Here is a 22,483-nt window from a genome sequence, read left to right as displayed (position 1 = left end):
CAGGCCAGCTGGCCAGACCCCTGGCGCGGCTCAGCCATGAGCAGCCAAAAGAGCTCCTCGCGGCTCTCCTGGTGGGTATCACTGTGCGTGGGCGCAGGGGCCTCGTGCGCAGAGGCCTAAGTCTTGTGTCTCTAAGGTTCAGGAAGCAGAGGAAAGCCGTGGTCAGCAGCAACAACAAGAAGATGCCCAACGGGATCTTAGAAGAGCAAGGTAGGCGCTGTCCCCAGGCCAGGACTCACCACACAGGCACTGGCCTGCTTTCTTTGGAAGTGAGTTGTAAATTCCTCAGGCTTGTGACATTGGTCTCGCTTCACCCCGAGGTCATTCTGTCATTTGTGAGCAGCTTGCAATTTCTTTATTTCAAAGCTTTGCTTGGGAGACCATTTTCCCTTCAGTGTGGGGTGGATGTCTGAACTGTTTCAGTTTGTGGCTTGTTTGGTGAGACTGCTCATATCCTGTCCCTTTCCTGGGGCCTTGGCATGTGATGTTTCAAAATTCTATGAGAAGGCTCAGGCTTGATCAGTGATCAGCATGTTGCACACTTACCGTCTTAGGATGGAGCTAAAAAGAAAATGGCTCTGTCAAGGAGCTTCACTTTTTTGAGGTGCTAAGTCAGTTAGGAGACGTTTTTGGTAGATTTCAACTCTGGTCCTAACTTACAAACAATGTTTATGAAGTCTCACTGTTTCTCTTTCCCCACAGTGAGATGTAGGAGAAAGGAGGCTAGACTGGAGGATTTCAACACGCCAGTTCTGACATGGACGCACGCGCGCGCGCAAACACACACACACACACACACACACACACACACACACACGCTACAGCTTCCTGCTGTCAGCTTCCTTATAGCTGTTCTGTGGCTTAGGGTGGCGGGCACGTCAGCAGACCTCACATGAAACTTTGACACTGACCCAAGATAATAAAAAGAAGTCCTGGGGTGGGGGTGAAGAGCATCAGGAAGACCTAGCCCAGATTTTTGCAGAACTTGGGGAGCCCAAGGCCCTGGTTAAATGACTTAGACAATGACCCCAATGCCACCTCCACCTCATTCCTGCCAGCCCCCCACATCCCAGCAGCCAGCCCGGAGGAGAGCGGGGCTGTGAGGGCCACAGACGCCAGCAGGCTTGCGCTGGCTGACCGGGCTGACTCCGGAGGAGGGGCTCTTGGAAGAAGGCCTTGGCTGGGCCTCTGCAGGCTCTGTAGGTCCAAAGGGGCCTTTGGCACAGGTGACAGCTGAGTTATTCTACCAACCTTGTCAGCTCCCGCCCCGGGAAGAGCAGCAACGTCCCCAGCTTGCTTGCGCCTCATTCCTTGAGAACAGTTTGTCCAAGCCTCCCCCATCCCCGGAGTTCCCCTTTTCTTTTGCAATGCCCCCCCTGTTCCTCCCCAAGAAATGCTTTCTCAGATTTGGGGCTTATGGGATTAGAGGAGCCAGGGCTTTTGGTCACTAAGAACAGACAGCTGAAAGACACAGATCTAACAGATTTCGTCTATTCTGAGCTTGCGCCCAGAACCTCATAATGGCTCTTCTCTAGTTCTGAATCCAGAGCCCCAGCTGCAGCGTGAAGCTGCCTTAGGCCCTTTGTTAGGCTGGCGGGAAGGGTGGGAGGTGGGGAAACACAGGCATCGTCACTGCTGATGGACAGGGCCGCTGCCGCCACTTGCAGAGAAGAGGGTGTGTCTGCAGGGAGGTGGGTCATTCAGTTGCTCTGGGCTGAGTTAGCCCTGGGCAACGTGATTTGAGAGCACTGGTCCCCTCCCACTGCGCGCTCCATCAGGAATGTTGTCAGTCTGCCTGGCACAAACCGCCTGGCAAATAAGTCACCCGCAGGCGAGGGGCTAAGCGGCCTTCTATTTCTCCTGCCCCCACAGAGCAGCAGAGAGTGATGCTACTGAGCAGGTCCCCATCAGGTCCCAAGAAGTACTTCCCCATCCCCGTGGAACACCTGGAGGAGGAGACCCGCCTGCGCTCAGCGGACGATGGCCAGCGCTTCCGCGAGGAGTTCAACGTGAGTGTGCCGCGTCCCGCGCGATGCCCATGCCAATCCAGGCTGGCTCGGTGGTCCCAAGGACTCGGGGACCTTATGCCAAGTAGGATACTGTCGCTGGAGTGGGGTCTGTCAGGAGAGCCTGGTCCCTGGGGCAGCGCTCCTCAGGGGCTTTCCTCTTTATAAAGTACGAAGGATGGTCTGAGGCTTGGGAGGGCTGCGACCAGCTCAGACACTAAGTGCCCTGCTGTGACACCAGCTGTGACCGATACACTGTCATCTCTACCACAAGGAGCCTAGGGCAGGTGGCAGTTTCATGCTGAAGGCCACAGAGCCCCAAGCCTCCTGTCCAGGCTCCCAAGAGTTCAAGCTTCGAATCGGGGCAGCAGGTGTCCATCCTGCAGGGGTCACCAGCCCAGCCTTCTGATGCCTCTGTTGTATGTTAAGTATGTGTGGGAGTCTTCCATTCTCCTCCCACTTCTGCTGCTTGGGGTAAAGCACCCCACAAATGCAGCAGAGACGCAGCATCCCAGGGACCACCCCATAATGATTGTCATAGCTCTCAAGACAGCTCCTTCTCCCCGTAATGCTGTCAGTTCCTTTTCCCCCACATTGGGGGGGTATGTGTATATAGCATGTGGTGTGGTAGGTGTGCTACACACACGTGTCTGTGTGCAGATTCACGCGCCCAGTGCGCACGTGGAGGGAGAGCAGAACGCCGGCCGGGCGTCCCCCGGCCCTGCTGTGTTAACTTATCCTCTTTCAGGCGACTCCCACTGCCTATGGCTGGGGCTCTGGGATAGCACCTGTCTTGGCAATGGCCCAAGTGTGAGGCCTGAACATGAGCGCTATGCTGTGCAGTGCAGGGCCTGGGTCCAGAGGTGGCATGAGCCCTGTGGCCACTGTCATTTTTTCCTACACCGCAATCTTGGGGGGCACGGGAAGTGGGGTGATTTACACTGCAAGCCCCTTCCATCTTGATCAAGCATCCTTTTTATTGTTTCCACGTGTGTCCCTGTTTTGCTAGTGGTTTTTTTTTTTTTTTAGAAATTAGATCATATTGAAAGATAACTCCAAGCACTGTTGTTTTGCAATTTCTCAATTTGACAAGAAAAGTTAAATCTCTGTTTTCAAAATAAGTTCCCATCATGTTGTCACTGGAAGCCTGTTCCTCCCTTCTCGTCTCACTTCCCCCTCCAGCTCTGCTTCTGCTCGGTGGCGGAGGGCCTGAGAGCGGGCAAGCCTGGGGTGGGGCGGCAGGGGGCTGGGCCCTGGGGCACAATTCAAAAGGGCCCAGAAGCTCAATAGGCAGAACACGTCGTGGCTTAATGCCACACTTGAAAATTCAAAAACTGGGGACTGGAGAGATGGTTCGACAGTTAAGGTGCTTGCTGGCAAAGCCAAAGGTTTGACTCCCCAGTAACCCACATAAAGGCAGGTGCACAGGGTGGTGCATGTGTCTGCAGTTTGTTGGCAGTGGCTAGAGGCCCTGGCATGCCCTTTCTCTCTATATCCCACTCCCTCTCTCTCAAGTAAATAAAATGCCATACCACTAAGAACCCCTGAAATTAATGCAAGCAACAGTGAACAAAATTGCCGCACTGTAAATGAAGACCGGGTCGATGGGGTGGATTTCCCTGTCACGCAGCTCCCCTGTGGCTCATGTCGCCCAGGCCTGTGCCACCAGAGCCACGGGAGGCAGCGAGCACTCCCCACGTGTCGCCACCAGTGCCGAGGCCGTGCCCTGGGGAGGAGGCGGGGAGTCGATCAGAGCCTTGCCTCTCCTTGCCACGCTCGCCCCTCTGGCCACCACACTGTGGCACCTTGTCTTCCAAGGAAGAGGAAGGCTTCTCAGCCTTATTCGGAATAAAATTCACTCCCTTTTTTGGTGCGCATGTAGTAGGTGTATGTACACTGTATGCGTGTGTGTGCAGACGCGTGTGCTCCGTTAGCGGAAGCCAGAGGAGAACGTTGGGTGTCCCGCTGTTGTGGCTCTTCCCTGTTGTTTCCTTGAGAACGAGTCTCTCACCGAACCCAGAGCTGCCATCCTTTTCCATTAGACCAGCGATTCTCCTGTCTCACGCCCCACAGGACTGGGGGCGTTATGGGCACGTGAGGCCACTCCCAGCTGCTTCTGTGGGTACTGGGAAATTGAGCTCGGCTCCTCCGTCCGCCTCAGGTCCTCACTCTTGTGTGCAAATGCCATCTTCCCAGCCCCCAGTTTATTACCTGTAGTGAAACTTTGTTTTAAGTTCTTTATTCACATGTGTATGTGTGGATGTATGTGTGGGAACACCAGGGTCGCTTACTGCTCGCTGGAAGTGAATAGCTGATGCGTGTGACACTTTACGTCTGGCCTTTTGTAGGTTCTGGGGAACTGCACCCAAGCTGTAGGCTTTCTGAGCAAGCGCCTTTAACCCCCAGGCATCTCCCCAGCCCGAAAACTTTTCCTTTTAGAGCAGTCTCAGTATGCAGAAAACCTGCACACAGCACGGAGTACCTGTGCACCAGTCTCCCCAGCCAGTGGCTTCCTCTGTCCCTTGTCCATGTTACAACTGATGAACTATAATAGTTCAGTGTTACCAACTGACCCCTTAGGACCTGCTCATTCCATGGAGTCTTCCAAGTGCACAGCATCATGTGCTTATTACAGTGTCATTCATGCCTGGCTCTCGTGTCCAACGCTAGAGCTGAAAACCCTTTTGAGAATAGCAAAAGAGAAGGCCCTAGAATGTCACTGCAAATTCAGTGTCTAGGTAGGACCTAGGAGCCAGGTCTGATGGACAGTTCTGCCTCAAGGGCATATTGGTATGGGTGGCATTGCTGAGGTGCTCTCCCCAGGCCGGTACCAGCCAAGCCTCTGCCTGTGGCTGTGGGGTGAGGCAGCCCCAAAGCGGAGAAAAGAGAACTGTGTCTAGTGTCCTGATTGATGCAAACACGTGCTGAGGAGTGAGGCCCTTGCCCGGGAGAGGGGGGCTCAGAAGCCGGACCCTGAATGACAGCAGAGCCCAGGGCAGTGTGCCTGTGATTTAGCATCCTCATCCCTAGAATAGGCTAGCCTCCTGCCCCTGGATCACAAGGGAGTTGGCAGATCACAGATTCCCACTGAGCCTGACACGTTCCTGGTGGTCCTTGAATACCAGTGCTTCTCCCGTGGAGCCCAGGGGCCTCTGATCCAGCCCGTGTCATCCCCGATGTGGGAGGACGTGATCCGGGTCCACAGTGCTCATTAATCTGCTCCCCTGAGCGAACAGCAGGACAGCTGGCGGCAGCCATGAAAAGAAGGAACTAGAAGGCCACACGCCTGAGTTTAGGCCCAGCTGTGCGGCCTGACAGTTTTAGAGCCCTAGTCTTGGCAAAACTAAGCTTTCATTTTCCACTGCCACCTCCTCGGCTATTGCCAAGGGGTGCTACATCTCCAGCTTCGATGCCACCAAGTCCCTGGAGGCCCTAGTGAGCCAGTGCTGATTCCACCCGGAGCATCTGCATGTCTGAGGCCTGACACCATCGATCCGGACCCAGATGCTCTGTCTAAGGTTCATCCCAGAAGTCCTGCTACTCATCCTCAGATTTGCTGCCAGGCTACAGCGTCTCTTTCCCAGTCATCCCTCGTCCTCTGTCTTCTGGGTCAGAGTCCTCTCCTGCTCAGGCCGCGCCTGCCCCAGCTAGGACTTACGGGGCTGTGGGGCTGTGGTGAGGTGTAGAGTGAGGCCTTCTCTTACACAGCTTAGGGCTGAGTTGATGAGGCCTCTGTTGGCCTATGATTTAAAGTGTTCCCCACGTCTGTCCAAGGCAGAGACAGGTGAAGGACAGACATGGACTGAATCCCTGAGCTCCACAGCGAGACTGAAGGGAGCTTCGCATTGAGATCCATCACCATTAGCACTGACTCTCCGTTTTCTTCCAGTCGTTGCCATCGGGACACACACAAGGAACATTTGAACTGGCTAATAAAGAAGAAAACAGAGAGAAAAACAGATACCCTAACATCCTTCCCAGTAAGATTTTATTGTGCTTTTATTGGTTTCGGTTTGGTTTGGATTTGTGCTTTGTTTTGTTTTATGACTGGTGACATGTGATCTAAGCTTAGCATTGCTTTGTGGCTCCACTTACACAGTGTCTGTCCTACAGACATGTCATCACTGCTCAGCCATTGGCTCCCCAAGCAGTGTAACGTAACTGCTCAGTGTTTGCAAGGGAGCCTCCAGAGCCTCCCTCTCTGGATATCTGCTTGCTGCACAGAACAAGGGCTTTGCAGTCGACGGGCCTGGCTGCTGGCTGGACTCACCTGTGTAGAGGCCTGTGTTGTTAGGAGGAGGTGACCCAGGGGTGCTCCTCACAGTCTTGGGAACCAGCAAGCAGAGCCCCTCCTGCCGGATTCAGTCCTGGGCCCCAGATTAGACCTGCTGGTGGTCCTGGGCAATGCCTCCTTTATATTTGATGTTCTTGGCCACAAGTAGCAAATCTCAGCGTCCTCTGGAGCCCTTGTCCAAGGACAGGAAAGGCAGAATGACAGTTCAAAGGGATCTGGTACCTATGTGAGAAGGCTTACAACCAACCCAGGTTTTTTGTTTTTTGGTTTGGATATTTTTGGTTTTTAGAGCAAGGTAGGGTCTCACTCTAGCCCAGACTGACCTGGAATTCATTATGTAGTCTCAGGCTGGCCTCAAGCTCACGGTGATCCTCCTACTTTTGCCTCCCGAGTGCTAGGATTAAAGGAAGAAAGGGAGAGAGAGAATAGATGTACCAGGGCCTCGAGTCCCTGCAAATGAGCTCCAGATACAGGTGCCACCTTGTGCATCTGGCTTTACATGGGTCCTGGAGAATCAAACTTCGGTCATTAGGTTCTGCAGGCAAGAGCCTTACCCACTAAGTCTTCTCTCCAGAACCAAACCAATTTGAACCCCAGAAGCAAACAGTGGCCATGGGCTAGTGATTGTGGGTGTCAAGGAGGCATCAGAATCAGGGTACAGGCAGCTATGTGACCTGCCACAGCTGACTAGGCTCAGCCTCAGGGCACCTGTCTTACTGCTGATAAGCCCTACCTGCCCCCAGCCACCTCTGCAGAGGCCGGGCCCAGGGGATGCGACAGCCTTTGCCCAGGCTGAAGCCTTCCCTTCCTCTCACCCACAGCGTTGCCCTTCAGTCTGACAGAGGGCAGCCTCGAACAGCTCCACCACGGTGAGGTTTGAATCAGAGCAGAGGCCTCCTGCTGGTCCAAGGCACCGCTGTTCTCCACAGCTTTCAGCAGTAGAACGGGGCCTATCAGCTCTGGGTGAGCAGGAAGCTCTGGTCTGCCCAGTCAACGATTCCTGAGTTTCCAGCACTTTTTCTCCCACTGTTCATGCGTGGGGTTGCCATGTTGTTTTGAAAGCTCACTGTAAGCCTAGGACCCAATGAAACCTAAAGAAGTTACTCAGCTGGGCATGCGTGGCACGGGGTGGGCCTTGCGTGTAGGGTACCAGGGCAGACATGGGTGATGGTGCACTTGAGTTCTAGTGGCGGGTCAAGTTTTGGGTTGAGGGCACAGAGGATTTGCTGACGGGCAGACTGTGGGACTCAGAGGCGGCGGGGAGCCCCGTCTGCGACTCAGCACCTTCAAGGCAGGAGGGCCACAGCAGGAGGAGGGCTGCAGTCTTCGGAACAATGAAAGTGGAGGCAGTACGTTCCTTTCACCTCCTAACTTAACCGTCTCCTTACTGGATGTGTCATCTGATCCCCGGTTTGGCCCTTGTGTGTCCAGGCCAAGCCTGTTCCTGTCTCCCCGCCTTATGTGTCTCCCTAATCATCAACCCCCTGTCCTTACGGTAACAGTCACAGTGTCAGGCCAGAGCACTTCTGAGCCCAGTGTGCTGGCCCATGCCACTCGGCCCAGCTCTCTCCAGGCTGAGGCAGGAGGATCTTGAGGAAGAAAATAAATTATATGGCAAGAGAGGCCAAGTCTCCAGAAACGAAGGGAGGGGAGGAGGGGAGAAAAGGTGGAGAGGAAAATATGTCTGGTGGGCGCTCAATGGGAACAGAATTAATGGTCAGGTGTGGGGACCTCATACATGGGTGCAGGCGAGGGGAGTCCCCATCCTGGCAGGTGAGATTCTACCCATAAATCTCCCCTCTGTGAGCATGTCTAGGTGGCAGGAAATCAGCCTGTCCCCTTCCAAGGTGGAAATGCGACAGGATTCTAGAAAGGTGTTCTCAAAGTCCTTCATAACCTCCCCCACATGAACTCAGGGTGCTGGCAGTCATTCAGAGCTGGGACCCATGGTACTCTTCACAAGGGCGATGGGCTGTTGAGTTTTGACAACCATGGTCTAGAAACATCCTGCCCAGCAAAGACCAGCGGTGGCGTCCAGCAGAGGGAGGGCTGTGTCTGGTTAAATGGAAGGATTGCTGCTGTCTGGGTCAGGATGGCACACTGCACCACAGGGTGTCAGGCTGGAGCTCTGAGGGTGATGTGAGAGCCCCTTTATTACTCAGGTTAGGGTTGGCAAGGTGAGGAAGGAGGAGGACCCACTGCCCACAGCTCGGGTACCCCCTGCTTCTTCCCGTCTCCCTCAAGCCAGGGCAGACAGTAGGTTCATAAGATGCCCCTGGGTTGGAGCTCAGTTCTGGTTGTGCCCCGGGCGTCCTAAGGACAGCATCCTTCATGGTGTCCAGGAGGCCGTAGCAGTGGCTGTGAGAGGAGTCCGCGGCCAGCAGCAAGATGGCCCCATGGGCTGCAAGGATGCCAATCACACTGGTAATTTTAGGAAATGATTCACAGCAGGCAAAGTGTGACTTTTTAGAATGAAGAAACAGGAAGTGCTTAGAAACTGCAAGATTCTAAATGAATCAGAGGCTATTTTTCTCTCTGCATTTCTTTTAAAAAAAAATATATTTATTTCTTTAAGATGGAGGCAGATAGATAGATAGAGAATGGGCACACCAGGGCCTCTAGCCACCGCAAATGAACTCCAAATGTATGGGCCACCTTGTACATCTGGCTTTACATGGGTACTGGGGAATCGAACCTGGGTCCTTTGGCTTTGCCAGCAAGGGCCTTAAGCACTAAGACATCACTCCAGCCCCACCTCTGCATTTCCGTAGCCATCCTCAAAGTTCAGTCGCTCCAAGTCCTTCCTAGATGTGGCCTGGCACTGTTCCCACCTCGGGGCCCCAGCCTCTAAGCAGGAGCATCTTGCTGGAAGGCTGCTTGGGCGTAGTTTGGGATTTGCCATTCTGCTTACCAGGCCTGTCCCTGTCCCTGGAGCTTCACTGTCCCCTTCTCTGCCAACAGCTGGGCAGATGTGGCCCAGCGGTGGAGCCCAGGCTGGGAGGCTGAGAGCAAGAAGTGGCCCCGCTGGCCAACAGCCACTCAAGGCAAGAGGAGCAGCTGTGACGGCTTTGCCGGGTGACCCGCCCATCTGACCTGCTCCCGGAGAGGGGCCAGGAGGGGAACAACCCAGGGAGTTGTGGGCGGGAGAGAGGGGCAGAAAGCACAGAGCATTGGCCATGCCCCCAGCTTTGTCCCGGCTGGCGAGTCCTCACATCCCCATGTCGCCAAGGAGTCCACCGCGCGCAGCCTCGGCCAGGGACCGCAGGAAGGTTCTGGTGCTGTGTAGAGACACACAAAGTCCAGGCGGGCCCACAGCCGTCACCTCCTCTGGCAGTGAAGGGTTGAGACCGGGTCTTGCGCTGCGGCTCAAGCTCGCCTGAACCTCCCTGAGGCCCCGCTGCACCGCCGGCGGGCACCACCTGCAACCGTCTTCTTACAGATACTGACACCGTGGCGTAGCGAGGTTTTTAGTTGTTTTTTATGGAGGAAGATTGTGAAGGTGGACATGACGGGGGTCATAGTGGAGCCCTGGAAAATGCTTTCCTGGTGTCCGTATACACCCATCACAGCACCAGCAGCCATGTACCGTACGTTCGCCATGCCACACACGCTGTGCCAGGCTCCACACATAGCCCACTCGCAGCCCGCGTGCACCACCACAGAGTACAAACTTAGCGTTCTCCAGCACACACACATGCCGCACGCACACGTACAGCGCGTGGACCACAAACATGCCCACAGGCCACAGTTGCACAGACGCCATGGCTCTACACACACACATTGCTGCATGCACCAAGCACCACCACTGACAGCACATAGTTGAACAATACACTGCACTGTGCACAGTGCCACTAATGTACATTTGTGCATACCTACACCATACACACGCGCACACACGCACACGCGCGCACACACACATCCCTGACTACCCCTCCGCTCTGGAAAATGCCCTGTAGAGTAGGCCAGCGTCTCTTGGACCGCAGCTCCCAATGTGCCTAGTCAGAGTCCGTGTGAGCCAGCTTCCTTCCAGCCAGTTCTGGGATGGATGGTGCAGGCTGGGGACTGGGGCCCAATTCTTCATTCTTCCTGGGTCCTCCTGGCCTCACCTGCGCTTGTCAATGTCAAGGCCCCATGTGGGGTTCAGAGAACGGGTCAACACACTGTGCTGCCCCCTACCCCCGCGTGTGGCCATGTGGCAACCCCATCCCAAACACCAAAGTCCTAATTGTCTTTCCTTGGCTGAGGCACAGCTGGGCCATGCAGGGCTCAGCAAGCAGGAAGACCCCGCCCTGAGCCCGGCGAGGCCTGGCTGTGCCCTTCCTAGCTGTTGTCAAGTAGGGGAAAGTGTCCACAGCTCCTTATCCTGGCCGCAAAGGTCTTCTTGTCTTTAAATTTTTTTTTTCAATTTTATTTATTTATTTATTTGAGAGCAACAGACAGAGAGAAAGACAGATAGAGGGAGAGAGAGAGAATGGGCGCGCCAGGGCTTCCAGCCTCTGCAAACGAACTCCAGACGCATGCGCCCCCTTGTGCATCTGGCTAACGTGGGACCTGGGGAACCGAGCCTCGAACTGGGGTCCTTAGGCTTCACAGGCAAGCGCTTAACTGCTAAGCCATCTCTCTAGCCCTCTTCTTGTCTTTGAATGGAGAAATGGATTGTGTAAACATGTTGCATATTGGTCATATATTCCCATGGGCTATACTTACAGCCTCTCTCCCTAACCCCATTCCCTTGAGGGCCCTTCTCAGTGGGGTTATCCGGGTCCACCGTGGGGTCATGAACACACCCGTAAGTCTCTGTAGGGTAGGGGGCCAATGCCTCACAGTGCACCTTCCCACACAGTGACCCTTACATTCTTGCCTCCGCCTCTTCTGGAATGTGCCCTGAGTCTAGATGGTGTGTTCTAGGACTCCCTCAGGGCTGCGCTCTCACAGCCTTTGGTTTTCTGCTTTGACGAGTTTTGAGTCTCCGGCTATCAGTGTGAGCAGCACTCGTATGTAGTCAGCCACTTCCTCTTTAACATTTCCTGGGCCTGTCTGTCTGTTCCAGACGATCATCACAGGGTGATTCTGAGCCAAGTGGATGGGGCTCCCTGCTCCGACTACATTAACGCTTCCTACATAGACGTAAGTGAGCTCTTTCCTTTCCCTGCCCGCCTGACGCCCCTGGGTGTCCAGAGGCCAAGTTCCAATCTTGTCCAGAGGTGTTTTCTTTTCTCGTACTGAAAACCACATTGTCACCTCCTTTCTGGGCAGTTTGGCTACCCACAGTCCCAAGAGCTTGCAACCACTGATGCTTTTCCCACCAGCAAGGGCAGGGCAGAGCCCGCGGTAACGGTAACAGGGCTTGGAGGTGCTTCACTGCCCCGCTGTTGACACCCCTGACGGGGAGGCCCAGTGGGATGAGTTGCGTCTATGTAAACATGGTAACGCTGCAGACAGTGGATCATGTTTTTAATTTCTCATGTAAAATTTGAAAATACAAAAGGATTTGTACATGCTAGCCCAATTAAAAATGTGTAAATAGGGCTGGAGAGATGGCTTAGCAGTTAAGGCATTTGCCTGCAAAGCCAAAGGACCCACCTTCAACTCCTCAGGACCTATGTAAGCCAGGTGCACAAGGGGGTGCATGCATCTGGAGTTTGTGTGCAGTGGGTGGAGGCCCTGACTCACCCATTCTCTCTCTCTCTCTCCCTCAAATAAATAAATAAAACATATTTTTTAAAAATATGTAAATATTTACATATTTGCTTGTGTGTGTCTAGGAAGATTTCCAGGAAAAAATAAAGAGAACATTAAGAGGAGCATAGGACAATAGCATTTGTTATTTCTGCAATTGCTGGGGGGGGGGGTTGTTTATTACTTTTTTCTGTTTTCCAATATCTCTGGGTGAATACATATTCCTCTTCTAACAACAAAATGGTCTTCTCATTGCAGTCAATGCTAATTATAAATCTGATTTTACTTTTCTAGGGTTACAAAGAGAAGAATAAATTCATAGCTGCTCAAGGTATGTTTTAGATAAGCTCATGTGTGAATGGTGTTCTTGAAATGTGAATCTCTCACTGCCAGCACACACCAAGGTTTTATATTGATTCTTCATGTTCACGCACCCTGTGTGTAACAGATGTGTTAGATGTCCATACCCACAGAGGAGGACATATGTGTGTGGTAACATACACACACATCTCTGACTTACACACAGGCTACTGGCTACCATTCTGCCACCTTGAGGTTTGCATTCATTTGATAACCTTGATTTCTGTCCACTGGACAAGCTCCACATGGCTTCCACATGGGCTGGGGGGAAGGGAGTGGTCAGGGGAAGGGCTTATTACACCAACGTGGTGTCTGAGATGTTTTGGCCACAAAAGTATGTCCTTAACATGGCATGTCTACACCATCACAAAGCACCTCCATCCTTCCAGCCTGCTGGTCCATTCTACCAGAGACTGTTACCCACCATCCCCCAGCACACACACACACACACGCACGCACGCACGCACACACACACACACTCAGAGAGAGAGAAAGAGCCTGTTTTGCAAGGGATCAGTGAAACTAAAAGTAGATTTCCCCTCTTCCTTCGCTTGGACCAATCACCTGCAAGTGAGTTCCCAAATTCCCTGAGAACCCGAGAGAAACACTATCCAGTTGTGGTGCCCACATACTTCAAGAGGTGGGGTCCCCAGTCTGTAAAGCAGAAGGCCACCCCTCACCCAGCCATAGGTTCCATGATTCTCAGAGAGACCAGACCTCCCAGAGGCTGCTTCTCCACTGGTGGCTTGCAGTATCTCTTTCTCTCTCTAGCTTGCTCTCTTACTCTCTCTCTCTTTCACATACACACACACACAGAGAGAAAGAAAGAGAGAGCGCAAGGGTCTCAGCAACATGACCAACTAAAGATGTCAGAAACTCTGAAACATTGAAATATGTATAAAAGCCTATTTTTCTCTCATAAGCAAACATCCAAGGGGGAGACACTATCTCTTTATCTCCCTCTCCCGTACCTAAGCACCTAACTCTTAGCTTGAAGGTCATACTATCCCTGCTGAACCTCTAGGCACCTTGTCTGTATCCAGGCAGAGATTGAACAAAGGACAGAGAAGTTTGTTGCTACAGTGACACTTGATTACTCAGACCTCTCCCAAAAGGTTTCAAATATTTTATTTTCATTTATTTATTTGAGAAAGAGACAGAGAGAGAGAAAGAAATAGTGGGCACGCCAGGGTATCCAGCCACCTTGTGCAACTCCAGATGCATGTGCTACCTTGTACATCTGATTTACGTGGGTCCTGTGAATCGGACCTGGGTCCTTTGGCTTTGCAGGCAAGCACCCTAACTGCTAAGCCATCTCTCCAGCTCTCCCAGAGAATTTCAGCTCACATTGTATTGGATATCAGTCTGTTGTGAGATTGAAATTTTGACAAAGAGGGTTGGGAGGGTATTAGAGGGATGAGACATTGGTTTTCATTCTCTTCCTCTCTTTCTTTCTCTCTCTCTCTCTCTCTCTTACACACACACACACACACACACTTTTCTTTTTTGATAGTCACCCAGCTGGCTCACAGCTCTCACCCTACAGGGGAACAATTTTAGAGGAAGTTTCTGGTGTGCTGAGCATAGACTGAGGTGGGTTTGATTACAAATGGACTTTCTCTCTCTCTCTCTCTCTCTCTCTTATACTCATATTCTAATTTAGCAGACCTGGAAGGGGGTGCAGGGCTGAGAAACTCAAAGCATGTAAGCCATGACACAAGGCACCAGCACCAGCCCTCCTTTTTGTGTCTGCGTGCAGACCCGGGCTGTGGTGGGGATTGGGCGAGGGGCCTGTCTTATGCCCGCGGAAGGCAGGCGCCCTCCGCAGCTGGGTACCAGGGCTGGTCTTGGACTTCCAGCGCTTCCAGACCACACCTCAGACCCTGGCTCCCCTGTTTGCACACAGGCCCGAAGCAGGAGACGGTGAACGACTTCTGGAGGATGGTGTGGGAGCAGAAGTCGGCCACCATCGTCATGTTGACGAAGCTGAGGGAAAGGAAGGAGGTGAGCTCCCACCCTGCCTTGCAGCCGGGGCTCCAGGAAGGCCAACGCTTCCTCTGCCCGGGCCGCTCCCTTCTAACGGTTGTGAGACCAAAGGCGCTCGGTGCAATCAGCACCGCCTCCTGCGACCTGTGCTCACAGTGAGTTCTCGCTGCGGCTTCGAGGCCCGGCCAGTGCACAGGGATTTCCGCCGCAGACCTCCAAGCGGCCGCAGAGCTCCCCGGTCCCACCTGGCCTGGCTGCCGCTGCTCCGACGCCGGCTGCGGGAGGCTCCCGCGCTGCTGGCCGGTGCAGAGCCGCGGAGGAGGGCGGTGCGGCTGCTCCCTCCGCACCGGAGCCTGTGCTCTCCTCGCAGGCTGGAGGGACAGCGCGGCCCTGGGACGCTTCAAGTTCTGACAGCACCTCTCTAGGCGGCGAGCTCATCTCCGTGAAGGAGGAATGGGGGGCCCAAGGGAAGGTTTCTCGGGTGGGACAAGCCAGCAGCGAGGCAGTGCTTCTAGCATGTTCCAGCACGAAGGCCCGCCCTGCTTGGCAGGAGATCACTGTGTGCCCAGGGCTCTCTGCATGGGCGGTGCTGCCCAGGCCCCAACAGCATCCCATGTGCAGAGGGCACAGGCAGGAACTGCAGGATTTGGGTGGAGTGCCAAGCCATAGGGAGCACAGAGCCACGGGCCCCAGGGCAGGCAGCTGAGTGCTGCTGTCCCCACGGCCACTTACTAAAGGGATCCATACCAAATGGCACAGGGGACAAGCCTCTAATGCCACATCCAGTCTTCAGTCAGTCGGGGATGGAGGCTTCATTTCCTTGGGGGGGGATGGGTAAGTGGGGAGGGTCGCATCTTCTCTCTTTGCCCACGCTGTCTTTTAGCACAGATGGGAAGAGTGACAGAAGGGAAACAGGGTTCTCAGTGTGCCCTCCCTGCCCCATGTGGAGGGGTCCCCACTGTGTACAGAGGAAGGCCAACCCTCACGAGGGCCCCTGGGTCCCCAGGATAAGCAGTCTTGACACACCAGGCCTCCTAGGGGCTGTTTCTCCAACAGGAGCCCTATGGACCTGAGCAGAGGACAGTGGGCATAGAGGACACCCTTTGCCCTGCTCTGCCCCATCCCGCTGGTGCCCCCTCCTCAACTTGCCCAAAGCCTTGGCTGTATTTGCCCACCGCCATGACTCAAAGCGGGCTGCTGGCGCTCGGCGTCCTCCATCTGAGAAGCAGTCGTTTCTCAAGAAAGTACCTTTGCCTCCGTGGCTTGCACTTCCTGCAGCGTTTGCAGTGTCCACATCCTGGTCTGTGTGTGCCTTGTGAAATGCACCTTGTGACCTGTGGGAAGCTGAGGTGGGGGGCGAGGGGACAGGCGTGGGACAGCCAAGAGCGCTGAGCCTACTGGGGTCTGGGATCCACAGCTCATCCTTGCAGGGGAGCTTTCAAAGTGGGAAGTGCAGGAGTGATCTGAGGGCGCCTAAGACTCACCCACACCTTTGAACGTCCCCAGGGCCCATTTCTGATGACCTGTCAGGGCAGATCAGCCCAGGCAAGGAATATGGAGTGACAACATTTGTCTATACGTGTTACAACAAGCATGTGTTTCTCAGACAATACCAGGCACTCTTTGCTTTATGAAAAATTAATTCTAGAAGCTCAGCCAGTTGATGATGCCAGTCAAGGGCCATTTCTAATATGAGCTGTGAGGTACCTAGAAGGCTTGCTAAATTCCAGAGACTTCTCCAGGGAGGATTGCACAGGTCTTTGCCTCGCTTGTCCTTACTCTCAATGCTGATGGATGGATTACTCCCTGTTGGTGTCTCTGGGGCTGACTGGGGAGGAAGGAATGTCACATCTTCCGGAAACAGGAGCATCTCACTGGCTCTCATATCAGTGTGACCTCAGGTCACTAGTCCTGGTCGGCGTGCAGGGCAGAAAATGCAGTCATCAGTGGACAGTCAGGAGGAACGGTGCTGAGGCCCCGGGGGAGGTCTGGGATGGGCAGCCGGGGACAGGAGACTTGCTCCAGCTGGACGGTCTGTCGATGTCAGTCAGATTTCGCAGATCTGAAGGAAACAGGCTTGGTTGGCACCGCCAGCCATGGAATGTGTGGGATTAGTGAATGTGTAAAATGAAACATCGCAATGTTGGACCCAAAGTCCATCTGGACAGACCGTGGTGGCTTTGGCCCGCTTACCTCCTCACTTTTCCACTTGTAGAAGTTCACTTGCCCGGCGCTCCTTGCGCTGGGAGCTTGTGTGGCAACCTGGTCACACGGTTTTGTGCGAACGGCAGGAGCAAGGGGACGGGACAGGAGATGACGCACCGTGGCTTGATTTGCTTCTATCATTTGTCCCCTGCAGGAGAAGTGCTATCAGTACTGGCCGGACCAGGGCTGCTGGACCTACGGAAACATCAGGGTGTCTGTGGAGGACTGTGTGGTCCTGGTGGACTACACCATCCGCAAGTTCTGCATTCAGCCAGTGAGCACTCTGGGTCGGGGGTGGCTTTCTGGAAGGGTGGGCTTCAGAGCACGAGGCAAGAGCAGGCACAGTACAGGCTGCAGTGTGCAGAACCGCACCCCACCCAGTGTGAACCACTATAGCTGGAGGGCTGCGGCATATGGCAGGCCAGTCGGGATTAGTGGGTCAAGGGCCTGAATCTATAGAGAGCGCCGAGTGCTTCTGCTCCCAGCGACTGTTCTCAGCTTCCCCAGGAGAAAGGCACATTGGCTGCAAAGGCAGAGGGCCTGACCCCGGTGCCTTTCTCCACTAACCCAATGTCACTTCTGTTGCAGTTGTTTGATTTTTGATGCTGGGGAATCAAATCCAAGGCCTTGCCCACAACAAGTAGGCATTGACCACTGAGTGATATGCAATGTCATTTCACACAGTAACACAAGAGACAGGATGGTTTTCAATGGTGTCAGAATTATGTCTGAAATCTTCCCATTGCTTTTCACGTTCATTTCTTATATTTTTTTAATTATTTATTTGAGAGAGAGAGATGGCTGATAGAAAGATAATAAGCATGCCAGGGCCTCTAGCCTCTGCAAATGAGCTCCAGATGTATGTACCACCTTGTGCATCTCTGACTGACATGGGTCCTGGGGAATTGAACCTGGGTCCTTTGAATTTGCAGGCAAGTGCCTTAACCACGTTCATTTCTTGCTCAAAGGATTTCTAAGGACTGGGAAAATGGCTCCGTGGGTAAGGTGCTGGCTGTGAAAACATGGGTCCTGAGTTAGGACCTCCAGCTCCCACATAAATGACAGGTGGGCCTGGTGGCCTGCATGTAAGACCAGTACTCAGGAGGCAAGGCTTGATTCGGTGATCTCTGGGTGCAAATCAGAAACCCTGCCTCAGTAAATAAAGTGAAAGCACTCAAGGAAGATATCTAAGGTCCACCTCTGGTCTCCACATGCACATGCATGCTCTCACGCATCCATGCTCCCACATGCACATGCATGCAAGCACACCACACACACGTGCAGTACAATTAAATGCTTATGGCAGCCTTCCACGAAAGTGCTTGAAGAAAGGCAGACATGGGACTGGAGAGATGGCTCAGCAGTTAAAGCACTTGCCTGCAAAGCCTGAGGACCCAGGTTCAATTCCCTAGGACCCATGTAAGCCAGATGCAAATAGTGGTACATGCATCTGGAGTTCGTTTGCAGTGGATGGACGCACTGGAGTGCCCATTCTCTCTTTCTCTCTCTCCTCTCTCTTCCCTTACAACTCAATAAATAAATGGTTTAAAAATGTCTTTTAAAAAAGAAAAGCAGGGCTGAAGAGATGGCTTAGCAGTTAAGGCATTTTCCTGCAAAGCCAAAGGAGCCAGGTTCAATTCCCCAGGACCCCCGTAAACCAGTTTCACTAGGGGGCACACACATCTGGGGTTTGTTTGCAGTGGCTGGAGGCCCTGGCGCACCCATTCTCTCTCTCCCTCTCTCTCTCAAGTAAATTTAAAGTAATTTTTTATAGGCAGACAAAATGAAGAGCTAAAAATATTTTAAAGCTGCAGTACAATTAGAGGGTGGTTTTACCTGGTGAAGGAAGAGCATCAGTGAGATCAGATTACAGAACTTGCGCTGGAGTTCCTGGAAGTCACCCCAGAAGGGGGATGGGCTTGGGTGGCTCTGTGGGTAGCAAGTGTCCAGCGTGCATGGGACTCTGGTTTCATTCCAGCACACTCCTGCTGGCCTCTCCTAGAACACAGGCAATGCGCACACGCTTGAGGTGCACACAAATACACTGCTGAGTGCACTGTTTATGCCCGGGAACCCATGACTGGGCAGCAAAGGCTGAGAGAGGCTATAGGGAAGGGACTTCAAACTCAGCCACTCTGAGAACAAACGTGTGTATTGATGATCACATGGGTCCCCGGGACTACAGGAGAACTGGCCCAGGCAAAGCAAGCAGGTGCTGTTTAGAACTGAGGTTCCCAAGCCTTAGGACCAGCTTTCCAGATGTCTGGCTACTGGAGACTTGCTGGCCTGGGCATGACCAGATGCGTGGGCCCTGTGTCCCACAAATGCCATGGTGACAGGGCCAGCAGTGGTGGACGCCAGGCTATCTGCGTGGTAGACACAGCCCAGTTCGGGATCTAGCTGTTGCTGATCGGAAGGCCCAGCAGGACCCAAGCCAGCCGCTGCCGGAGACGCTGGGCGGGCTGGTGAAGTGGCAGCTACCCTCACGCGCCCCTTGTCCTCACAGCAGCTCTCGGATGGCTGCAAAGCCCCACGGCTTGTGTCGCAGCTGCATTTCACCAGCTGGCCCGACTTTGGGGTGCCTTTCACCCCCATTGGGATGCTGAAATTCCTGAAGAAGGTGAAGACACTTAACCCTTCACATGCTGGGCCCATCGTGGTGCATTGCAGGTATGTCCTGAGGTAGGACCCCGAGGGCGGCCACGGTGAGGGGCATGACCACTGGGCAAGTACTGTGGTGGGCAGAGCTGCAGAGAAGAGGCTTGTGCAGTTTCTGAGCAGTCACTCAAGCCCGCCCGGCCCCCGTGCGCCCTCCACTGGCATGAGGAAAGCCCTGGTGCCCTGTGTAACCGGCCTAAGCTGGCAGTGCAGGTTGATGGCGGGACGTGGAGCTGAGTCCATCCGGCTCCTTTCCTCCCCCAGCTCCCCGGAGGGGAGGACGTCCGAGGTTCCTCCCTTGCCAGGACACAGTCACACCAGCGTTAACAAGAAGACAGCATTCATGTCCAGTGGTCAGGAAAGCAGGAGCCACACAGCTGACTACTATGCCCATAGTTTTTTGGTGTTTTGGTTTGGTGGGGTTATTTTCGTTTATTGAGAGAGCAGCGCCCTCTACTGGCCTCACATAGATTTGCTCCTCAGTGTTGGACGACTCTGCGGGAGGCTGTGTCCTCTTGTCCTGGTGGTCAGTCGTCTTCCCAGGCTTGTTATTTACTTCAGGGGAATGTGACTCACGAAGTGGCATCTTTCTCCTTCCTGAAGCGCGGGCGTGGGCCGGACGGGCACCTTCATCGTGATTGACGCCATGCTGGATATGATATCCTCTGAACAGAAGGTGGACGTCTTTGAGTTTGTGTCACGAATCCGCAATCAGCGCCCTCAGATGGTCCAGACGGATGTGAGTGGCGCCTCCTGAGTCCCTGGCCCGAGTGCGGAGCACCAGCTGCCTTTGCCCCACACTTCAGGCGGTGCGTGAGAGAGAGAGAGAGAGAAAGAGAGAGAGAGAGAGGTGCCTGCGTTTGATCCCAGGTCTGGCACAGGCTGGGCGAGTGCTCTGTCACTGAGCTGTACCTCCAGTCCTTTTCTGAGTTTTATTTTGAGACAGAGTCTCACGCAGTTGTCCATACTGCCCTTGGACTTGCTCTGTGGCCTAAGCATGCCTTAAACGTCTAGTTGGCATTATGGGCTTGCACCACCCAGCCCAGCTCCTGGGCTGGATCTTGATAAGCAGCTAACCACAGGCCACAAAACCTGGCACCCCTCCCATTCTCTCTATACCTCCCATGGGCTCTGTGAGCGTGGTGACCCATGTCCTTAGTGTGTGCATTGCCATGAGCCCCAGAGTGACACCTGACATTCCCAGTAAGTCCCAGCTGCTCCCATGACCCTCACATGCTCCTGAGAGGCCCGTCGTACGCGGCCGCTAATGGGGATCTGGCCCTTAAGCCTCCTTCCTTTGGCGAAAGGCGAAATGAGCTTCCCATGGGCCCAGGACAGACGCGAGGATCTTCCCTGTGTCCCCGCAGGTCCAGTACACGTTTATCTACCAAGCATTGCTGGAGTACCACCTCTACGGGGACACTGAGCTCGACGTGGCCTCCCTAGAGAGGCATCTGCAGACCCTGCGGGGCCCAGCCACCCACTTCGACAAGATCGGCCTGGAGGAAGAGTTCAGGGTGAGCATGGCCAAGGGGCTCTCCACAGCCGGGGATGGGCAGCCACTAACTGAAGCCTCTTGAGATTATCACCCATACCAGCTGCTGTGAGAGGGCCGAGTCCTGGCCGCTAGACCAGCGTGGACACTGACTGCTCTGAGGAAGGCAGGGGACCCTGGTGTAAGGCTGTGTCAGTCATTATCTCATGGCTGGGACAAAATAAGACCCAGAAGCAATGTAAGGAAGGAAGGAGTTTATTTTTCAGCTTAGAGTCTAGAGGGGATGTGTCCATTATGGGGGGCGACATGGTGGGCTTGAGCAGGAAGCCCATGTTACATGTTCACATCAGTAGGAAGGAAATAGCAAGAGAGCAAGCAGGGCTGAGCAAAAAATCTAATGGCCCGCCCCCAGTAGCCCATTTTCCCCTGCAAGGCTCCACCTCCCAAAGGCTCTACACCCTTCCCAAACAGCACCACCAAGTGAGGATTCAGTATTCACACACACACGCACACACGCACACGCACACGCACACACGAATGTATGGGGACACTTCACATGCAAGCCATCATGCAGGCCATGGCTTTCTGGGGAAGACGATGGCTCTCAGAGGTCTGAGGGTGGCACACACGTTCACTGGGTTTCCCAGCACTGAGGCCCAGGAGATGCAGACAGACGTTCTCTCTAAGCAGCTGCCTGACAGTAGGACTGTCACGTGCTTGAGCGCTTGCTCAGGGGCCCCGGGTCTAACGGCGTTGCGGTGTCCTTGCCCCCTGCAGAAACTGACGAACGTCCGGATCATGAAGGAGAACATGAGGACCGGCAACCTGCCCGCCAACATGAAGAAGGCCCGCGTCATCCAGATCATCCCGTGTAAGGCGCGCAGCTCCTGCCCGCACTGTGCTGGGAGGCTGGGACCACTGCTTCTGTGGCCATGGGTCCCTTGACCACCACCCCCTTTGTGTACCAGGCTCAAGAGCGGCTGCCTCTGAGCTCGTGGGTGCTATGTCCAGTGCTGTGTAGAAGGGATCCTCCAAGGGCACCCTTAGTAATCCGCCAACCCTGCAAGGGTCTTGAGTGGCAGCCTGGGTGTGGCTCAGACATGGCAGGGGGCACAGCAGAGATGCCAGAGCAGGGAGGGCTCCGTGGAGGCCGCAGACGCGGCTGGTACCTCACCCAGTGCCGGGTGGAGGCAGCTCCTCCCTCTTTCCACAGCAGGCAGCGTGACTGCTGGGCCAAGCCGTGCACATGGAATATAGCTAAGTCAGACCAGAAGCAAACTCAGCCAAGCCTTTCTAGAAAAAGGCTTTGGCCTTGGAGATGACAAGACATAGGCCCAAAGGATGCAGCCTCTGGCTGGCCCCATGGGGTGGAGTGACTAGGCAGATGTCCACTAGAAGTCCATGAGCTCCCATCCGCCCTCTAGTGAAGGAACGAAGATCAACCCCAGCAGAAATAAAAAACTCCTGAAGAGGCACATGGCCTGTCCACTCATGTCCACATGTCCTCTGTCAGCAGACACTCCCCACTGTGGGATGGCTGTCAACAGGCGTGGTGTCCCTGTCGTCACCCCTGCAGCAGGAGGCGCAGTGCCTGAGGACTGGACAAAGCAACCTCAGCCTCAGCCCCTAGGCTCTCTGTGACATGGGCTCCCTGCCACCTGCCTCAGGCTCCTGATGGTCACACTCCTTAGTCCTTACTCACAGTGTTTTTAGTGCTTACGTTTTGGGATATGTTACAACAGTTCCTAAAAATGAAAACCATAGATCGTTTTGAGAGGCTTACAATTAAAAAAAAAAAAA

The 22,483-nt window shown here is 54.1% G+C and overlaps 1 protein-coding gene across 6 annotated transcripts in view; it reads left to right on the top strand.

The window, feature by feature from the left end:
* Positions 1-22,483, top strand: part of Ptpre (protein tyrosine phosphatase receptor type E) — a 187,117-nt gene that overhangs the window by 151,539 nt on the left and 13,095 nt on the right. For 4 of the 6 annotated variants that reach the window (XM_045141642.1, XM_045141643.1, XM_045141644.1 and 1 more), the window contains 11 exons: positions 137-210; positions 1,873-2,009; positions 5,896-5,986; positions 11,351-11,427; positions 12,274-12,310; positions 14,246-14,343; positions 16,685-16,804; positions 19,037-19,200; positions 19,792-19,927; positions 20,556-20,705; positions 21,461-21,554. In XM_045141642.1, the coding sequence (XP_044997577.1) occupies positions 137-210; positions 1,873-2,009; positions 5,896-5,986; positions 11,351-11,427; positions 12,274-12,310; positions 14,246-14,343; positions 16,685-16,804; positions 19,037-19,200; positions 19,792-19,927; positions 20,556-20,705; positions 21,461-21,554 (1,178 nt within the window). Of the gene's footprint in view, positions 1-18; positions 72-136; positions 211-1,872; positions 2,010-5,895; positions 5,987-11,350; positions 11,428-12,273; positions 12,311-14,245; positions 14,344-16,684; positions 16,805-19,036; positions 19,201-19,791; positions 19,928-20,555; positions 20,706-21,460; positions 21,555-22,483 lie in introns of those variants that run through there. The other 2 variants (XM_004669639.2, XM_045141641.1) reach the window with 2 other exon arrangements.

Source organism: Jaculus jaculus, chromosome 1 (assembly GCF_020740685.1).
Source record: "Jaculus jaculus isolate mJacJac1 chromosome 1, mJacJac1.mat.Y.cur, whole genome shotgun sequence".
In the NCBI taxonomy this organism is placed as follows: Eukaryota; Metazoa; Chordata; class Mammalia; order Rodentia; family Dipodidae; genus Jaculus; species Jaculus jaculus.
The sequence above is the reverse complement of the archived record's forward strand: the minus strand, read 5'-3'. Positions and strand labels throughout refer to the sequence as shown.